Here is an 8257-nt window from a genome sequence, read left to right on the forward strand (position 1 = left end):
CCAACTACATCCCAATGGCTGGGCCTCCGGGCTTTCCAGATCTTGTGTGGGTACCTGGGCATCCCACCATCAGTGGACGTTTTCCTTCACTTCTTTGAAGTGAAAAAGCAAGGGAAAAGTCTCTGGGTGAGCTTTTCTGGGGTTGCTAGCAAAATTCTCTTCACCCTCTTCCAGAACTCCTTCAAAGGTTGGAAGGGTAACTTCTTCAGGGTGTGTTGCGCCAAGCACGACCCTACAGCCCTAGATGGCTTTCCTCTATACTGGAAGGAGAAGCCCAATCCGACCAAGCCCAAATCCTTGGACGAGTTATCCTTTGCTAATAGGGAGGTGTGTGTGGCGTTAGCTGGCTTGAAAGTCGTCTTCCACACCCCGACACTGATATCTCGCGAATTCAAGGCCAATGCCCTTTCTGCATATTTTGGTAGGGAGTCTCGCCCTTTGCTTGTCTTCTTCATTTCTGATTCTTAGTCGTGTTTTTCTCTAATTATTGAAAGCAATGTTTATCTGCCCTAATCTCCACGCGTGCTGAACCCTGTATTTTGTAGAGTTGAACCCTGTATTTGGTCCCGAGTTCAAATTTTAATTCTATGTTTCTATGCATTGCCATACGTATTCGACACTTCTCACCTAACTAATCTTTTGTTGCTTGGTTTGCTTTGGTGCAACATCAGTGATGGATTCTGCAACACGAGCTGAATTGGCTAGGTCTTTGAAGGCTCGTCTTGGCGCGAAGTTTGCAAAGGGCGGCGCCTCCAGCACCTCCCCCCTCATGTCCAATCCATTGCCACCATCACTACCACCCCATTCTACCGAAACACCCAGCTCTCCTCATTCCCACCAAAACCAAACTCCCCTCTTACGTCGCAAACACCTTCCACAGCCTAAACATCCAACTCTCCTCCAACACTCCAAACACCCAACTTACCTCCAACACTCCAAACACCCAACTCACCCCCAACACTCCCAACACCCAACTCACCCCTTCCCATCGCTGCAGTCCCACTGGCTGTAGCAAGCGTTCCTTCCACAACCCCTCTTGACAAAGGCAAGAGGGTGCTTACCGTTTCCTCCGAGGATGACGACTCGGATGTGGGGCCAGCTTATAAAAGAAGGAGGATCAACTGGGTCGTCTACTCGCGATCCTCTTCACCTCGACGTGGGGGGTCTATGAGGGACAATCCCCCCAGCGCCACATCTCCCCCACACCAAACAGTCCAAGAGGAGGGGGTGGTAGAGTCCGCGCCCTCATCAATACCAACACCGCCCCCCGCCGCCCCAACAACTGCCCCAGAGCATATAACGATTCCCCCTCCCATCATGGAGTTGATGAGGGGTTTAATGAGAGGCCGTCGCCGGGTGAATCTTCCGGGGTACCACGGTCAGAGGGCATGCCTTACTATCTGGGTGCTTTCTTGGCCGTTGCCCTTGAGTGGCACGCCCAAGCGAAGTCCAAGGCTGTCGAGGCGCGCACGCTCCAAACTCTCCGACAGGAAGTGGCTACCCTGAAGGAAGAAAAGGAGAGCCTGTGCCGCAGTTGGGCGTGCCAAATGGAGGTTTACAAAGCCTCCTTGAGAAGTGCTCGAGAGGCGAATGCCGAAGCCTGGAAACGGCTCACTGAGCTTCTTGCACAAGTGGTATCTCTCCAATCCAAGATCGTTGCTCTTGAAGCGGCGATGCGATCTTCCGAGGCACAACAAAAACGACTTGCTGATCAATGTGCTGCCCGGGAGCATCGCTGGAGAAATCCGAGGGGGAGCTAGCTGAACAGATGGAAAAGCTCAACCTTCTCCAAACCGAGCATAACCAGTTTCAGGCTGAGCTGAACAGGCTTCAGGTGGAGAAGGAAGCTCTCGAGAAGCAGCTAGCCTCTAGGGACTCCACGATTGAAGAGCTGGAGAGGGCCAAGAAGGAGCTCATCGCGGAGAGGGGAATTCAGGACTCCACAATCAAAAAGCTGGAGCAGGCCAAGGGGAAGCTTATCGATGGTATTGTTAGAAAAGATGGCTTTAAACTAGAGGGGGGGGTGAATTGTTTAAAAGGGTTTTCGCAAATATTTTAAAAACTAGAATGAATTTATCTCAGGAACCAAATGATTCAGCAATTCAGTTAGCCAAAACAGCAAGCAAAATCTATAGACCAGAAAAACAATCGGTTGTTTCGTAGAAACAATCGGTTGTTTATACCAGTAAACAACAAACAAACTGAATTTAAAGAGTTAGAGATAGAGAGATTGTACACAGTTGTTTATACTGGTTCACTCCAAATCCAGAGTTACATCCAGTCTTCTCAGAAACCCTGAGGATATCCACTAAGCAATCACCACTTGATCACTTACACAACAACCAAGAGAATGACCTTGAACACCTCAAGAAACACACTCTCCTTGGCCAACACTAAGATTGCTGATCTTGAACACCTCAAGAACACACAGCCAATCTCAGCAAACACAGAAACGAAATTGTTCAACAGAGTACAAGATTACACTTGTTACAGAAGATAATCTGAAATCAATACAAGCAGAATCCTATTCCAGCACTTTGATCAATCACAAAACAACTTAGCAATCTCAACACTTTGAAAAACTCTCTTAGAAAAACTTTGTCAAAGATTCTTAATTCTTAAATCTGTTTTTCTGAATATATTCAAAGATGTAGTTTGTTATCAAATCTTAACAAACTCTTAAATTGCATTTAAAGATTGGTCAAAGCATTTAATGACTGGAGCGTAAACAGTTAAATCATTTAAAGCTCAGTCAAAGAAAACAGTTTTTCTGTTATGGTCCCAAAACAAGCAATCGGTTGTTTCCTCGAATCAATCGGTTGTTTTGGTACTTAACAGTTTAACCATTCGAAACAGTTTTCAAACTTTTTCTCAAAACACCTAAGTACAAAGAATCGGTTGTTTCGACAAAACAATCGGTTGTTTTTACTTAGTTTGAAATCATTTTGTTTTCACAAAGATTGAGAATGCTAATGCTTTAGGATTTTTAACGACCAGGTCATCAAGTGTTTTGCTAACCCCGATTCTTTGATCACTGAATCCCCGATTCCGTCACCACGCCAAGAAGCGCCTACTGAAGAACCTGCTAAGGAAGGTGGCGACGAGAACCAACAACAGGCTCCCACAATGCCTCTACAAGCAGCAAACCTCCCTCTCGAGGTTACAAGGATGTGGGAGCCTCTTTCTGCCAAACTGAAGACGATAGCGGAAGACATCCCCGCCATCATAACCAGAGCCGTGGAGGGCTCCACCAGGAAACTCCAGGACGACCTCTTCAACCTCAAAACTGAAAACAGCACCATGAGGGTCAAGGTGGAGAAGTTGTCCTTCAACCTGACGCTCGCAGAAATTGAACACTCCCGAGTGGAGGACGCAATGAGCATCGAGCTCAGGCTGGCGCGCAAGGAGGCCACTGAACTCCGCCATAAAGTGCAACAACTTGCTCAAGAAAAGATCGAACTAGAGAGCAAGATTGTGCCTTACCGCGTCAGGGTGGCTGACCTGGAGGCTCTCATAAAGGCCGACGCCGTCAAGGTGAAGAAGCTAGAGCAAAGGTCAGCCGACCGGGAGACCCTCCTCGGGCAGGTGGAAAAGGCGAGGGACGACGCCATGGCTGATCTCGCCGAGGCCAACAAAGAGAAGGGAAAGATAGCCGCTGAATTGGGCCAAGTGCAAGCGGAATCCAAGAAGGTTGCTGAAGACCTTCTCCAAGCTCAAGAAGCCAACGAACAACTCAAAAAGCAAGTTGAAGAGCTGGAGCAGCATAATAAAGGGCTGAAAGAACAAGCTGAAGAACTCGAGAAACAGATTGCAGAGCTCAAGAAGCAAATTGAAGATCTCAATCTGAGTTCCGCCCAAATTCTGGCTGCCGGATTCGAGGCTGCACGGGAACAGTTCGCCTGCTTGTTCCCTGATCTGGATCTCAGCATGGTGTCACTGAATAATGAAGTGGTGGATGGAAAAGTGGTGCCCGCCGAAGACTGATCAATTTAATCCATCCATTGCTTTTATACTTTCCCTTGTATATAACTTGTAACAACTTTATGCCTTTTCGTATATATATGTTTTGAACTAATATTCACTGTTGATGACAAAGGTCTACGTTTTTCCTCTTACAACTTCTTCAATTGCTTCAACTTTCCTTGCGCGTTTAATTCCAAAGAAATGACTTAGCACAACTGTAGGCACGATTTTTGACTTTAACTGATTCGAACCGTTTCAACCTTAAGCAACAATCACTTTAACAACTCGTAATCTTAAGGCAATTAACCTTGTCGTAAAAATATTCTTCAAGCAACAAACTTTAAATCAGCTATGGGCTTAAACGCGGCTTCACCCGATCTGCTTCATCAAAACGGGTCTTTTAACTTTCTCGCCACTGTTTGAACTTTTCCTGGTCGCCAAAGACTTTTGGTGATCAGCTTCTTTCTGGCTCCACGCCTTGGCCATTGTTCTTTGATCTGGGGGTAGAGGCGCCTTTCGGATCCTCCTCTACCTTCCTGAACTTCAGGACCACAGGCCGGGTGGCTAGGCGCTCTCTTCGAACCTGCCTTAGCCACCTTCCAAACTTCGTCCACCCTTAACACCGTACCTGAACTCGTTCGAGACGAGAAGGATTTTATCTTGCCTGAACTCGCGCATAGGCGAGAAGGTCTTTAACTCGCCTGAACTCGCTCATAGGCGAGAAGGTCTTTAACTCGCCTGAACTCGCTCATAGGCGAGAAGGTCTTTTACTTGCCTCTACATTGCCCCAGGGGTTACATCTTCTCGCCCCCAGAAACACTGAGGACTTTTCACTGGTGCCTCTACATTGCTCCAGGGGTTACATCTTCTCGCCCCCAGAAACACTGAGGACTTTTCACTGGTGCCTCTACACTGCTCCAGGGGTTACATCTTCTCGCCCCCAGAAGCACTGAGGACTTTTCACTCTTCCTTGCCTGCACTCGCTCGACGACGAGGAGGTCTTTAACTTGCCTCAGGACGCGCGAGGACGTTGAGGTCTTTTAACTGGTGCCTCCGATCGCCGAAAAACGATGAGGACTTACAAAACTTTAACTGATGCCTCCAATCGCCGAAAAACGATGAGGGCTTAAAACTTTTTAGAAAGCATGCAACATATCTTTAACTTGCCTTGAGTCGCATATAAGTGACAAGGTCGTTCTTCAAAACTTTCTAAAAACAACAGGCACGCAATCTAAAACAACTCGTACTTTAAAAACTCTTCTTTTATTGGGTGGCCTCGTTAAAAACCCTCCTTAGGGAAAAAAGAGTGCCCCCTTCAAACTGTTTTAACAGAGACATTGTAATGTAACTCGTGTTTATCTTTACTTACAAAGTTCTTAACTGTAATACAACTTCAAGTGCGTGGCGTTCCAAGTGCGAGGAATCGCCCCTCCTTCCAATGTCTCTAAGCGGTAGGCGCCGTTCCCGAGCGCCTCGGTTATTCTGAACGGTCCAGTCCACTTGGGCGACAGTTTATTCTCCATCTCGTACTGGTGGGCCTTTCTCATCACCAGGTCGCCTTCTCTAAACTGCCTTGGCATCACCTTCGAGTTATATCTTCGTTCAATCCTCCTCTTCACCGCCTGAGCCTTCAATCTCACCTCTTCTCTGACCTCATCCAGTAGATCCAGGTTCAACCTTCTCTCTTAATTCGAGTCTTCCTCTACAAAGTTCTGGAATCTCGGCGAGCTCTCCTGGATCTCTACTGGAATCATCGCATCACACCCATAGACCAAGCTGAACGGGGTCTCATGGGTTCCTGACTGCTCGGTGGTGTGGTATGCCCAGACTATACGGGGCACTTCCTCAGCCCAGCTTCCCTTGGCTTTCTCTAGCCTTCTCTTCAATCCTCTCAGCAACACCCGATTAGCTGACTCCACCTGGCCATTTGTCTGAGGGTGCTCGACGGATGCAAACACTTGTTGAATTCCCACCCCTTCGCAAAGCTTCTTCAACAAATGGCTTGCAAACTGAGTCCCATTGTCCGACACCAGGCGCTTAGGCACTCCAAACCGGCACACAATGTTTTTCCACACGAAACCTTCGATCTTGTGTGCGGTGATCTGGGCCACTGGCTCTGCTTCGATCCACTTGGTGAAATATTCAATCGCCACCACCAAGTACTTCATCTGCCTGATCGCCAGCGGGAAAGGCCCCAGGATGTCGATTCCCCAGGTATGAAACGGCCAAGGGCTATAGATCGACTTCAACTCCTCGGGAGGCGCTTTATGCCAATCGGCGTGCTGTTGGCATTGTTTGCAACATTGGGCATACTTCTTGCAATCTTCTCTCATCGATGGCCAGTAGTAACCTGCACGGAGAGTCCTCGCGGCCAGAGCTCGACCCCCGACGTGGCTTCCGCATATACCTTCGTGGAGCTCTGCCATTATTCTCGTGCACTTCTCGCCATGTACACATTCCAGGAGTGGGTGAGTGAACCCAAACCTGTACAGGTCGCCATCAATCAATGTGTACTTGCTAAAATTTTTCTTTACCTTCCTAGCCTCTGTCGGATCCAGTGGGAGAAGGCCATCTGCCAGGCACCGCTTGTACTGTGTTATCCAGGTGTCTGGCTCATGGATAGCGCAAACCTGCGTCATGTTCACCTTCTCACCTCGACATGCTCTAATTCTCGGCGATCTCAGCGTTTCTTGCGTCAGGGACTTATGACTTCTCGCTGCTTTCTCCGTCGACTTGCTTATCTGCAGAACCAGGTGATCTGCTACAAATGCTCTTGGCGTCTTCAGAGTTTCTTGAATCACCGTCCTCTGTCTACCCCCCTTGCCTGAACTGGCGAGCTTGGCTAGCAAGTCAGCTCGGGCATTCTGCTCTCTGGGCACATGCACTACTTCAAAGGAGGCAAAAGAACTCTTCAATTCCTGCACATACTCCAAGTAAGCCGCCATTTGTGGATCTTTAGCCTGGAACTCGCCTGTTACTTGCCCCGTGACCAGCAGCGAGTCACTCTTAGCCATCAGTACCCTGGCTCCCATCTCTTTAGCCAACAAAATCCCGGCGATCAGCGCCTCATATTCTGCTTGATTGTTACTGGCTTTGAAGGCAAACCTCAGAGATTGTTCGATCAGCACGCCGTTGGGTCCTTCCAAAATGACTCCAGCACCGCTACCCTGCTGGTTCGACGATGCATCCACCGAGAGTACCCAACGGAAATCGTCCCCTTCAACTCGCGTTGCCTCAGATGAGAGCTCGACCACGAAATCTGCAAAGATTTGCCCCTTAATCGGGCCTCGGGGCTCATATTTGATATCAAACTCTGACAATTCTACTGCCCACTTCACCATCCTTCCTGCAACGTCAGGCTTCTTCAAGACCTTCTGGATGGGCAGGTCAGTCATCACCAGTATTGTGAAGCTATGGAAGTAGTGGCGCAACCTCCTCGCCGAAAATACCACAGCCAGCGCAGCCTTTTCTAGGGCCTGATATCTCGTCTCGGGGCCCTGCAACACCTTACTCACAAAATAAATAGGCTTCTGAGCCTGATCTTGATCCTAGGCGAGCACCGCACCCACCGCCCTCTCAATTACAGCAAAATACAACCTGAGAGGGGTTCCCACCAGCGGTTTGCACAGAACCGGCGGGCTCGCCAGATACTCCTTCAGCTTGACGAAAGCTTCCTCGCACTCTTTCGTCCAAACAAACTTATTATTGCGCCTCAAGCACTGAAAATAGGGATGGCCCTTTTCTCCGCTAGCTGACACGAAGCGAGACAGGGCTGCCATCCGACCTGTTAGCTGCTGGACTTCTTTCACCGTAGCTGGGCTCTTCATCGCCAAGATGGCGGCACACTTATCAGGGTTGGCCTCTATGCCTCTTTCAGTCAAGAGAAAACCCAAGAACTTTCCAGCCTCCACGCCGAAAATGCATTTCTCTGGATTGAGCTTTAATCTGAACTTGGCGATCGTCGTGAACAATTCTTCCAAGTCTGCCACGTGCCTGCTCTTTTCCGGCGAGGTCACGACCATGTCATCGACGTACGCTTGCACGTTCCTTCCCAGCATTGGTGCAAGTACACGATCCATCAGCCTCTGGTACGTGGCCCCTGCGTTCTTCAGTCCAAACGGCATCACCTTATAGCAATAGCACGATCTCTCCGTCATGAAGGCTGTTCCGTCCGGTTGACCGGGACGTCTTCGTGCGCGACCTCGACCGTCAGCTAAGGACTCCTTCCCTCTGATTGCCTGTGATTCCTGCAAAAAAAAGGACAACGAGGCGACCTAGCGGCCGTTTGCACTCC

The 8257-nt window shown here is 49.0% G+C and overlaps 1 protein-coding gene across 1 annotated transcript; it reads left to right on the forward strand.

Moving 5' to 3' along the window:
- The first annotated feature begins 1714 nt into the window (after nt 1-1714).
- LOC137809150 (uncharacterized) lies at nt 1715-3984 on the forward strand. The gene is made up of 3 exons (XM_068610287.1): nt 1715-1990; nt 2998-3312; nt 3742-3984. The coding sequence occupies exons 1-3, from the start codon at nt 1715-1717 to the stop codon at nt 3982-3984; spliced, it is 834 nt and encodes a 277-aa protein (XP_068466388.1).
- The last annotated feature ends 4273 nt before the right edge of the window (nt 3985-8257 follow it).

Source organism: Phaseolus vulgaris, chromosome 2 (genome assembly GCF_000499845.2).
Source record: "Phaseolus vulgaris cultivar G19833 chromosome 2, P. vulgaris v2.0, whole genome shotgun sequence".
In the NCBI taxonomy this organism is placed as follows: domain Eukaryota; kingdom Viridiplantae; phylum Streptophyta; class Magnoliopsida; order Fabales; family Fabaceae; genus Phaseolus; species Phaseolus vulgaris.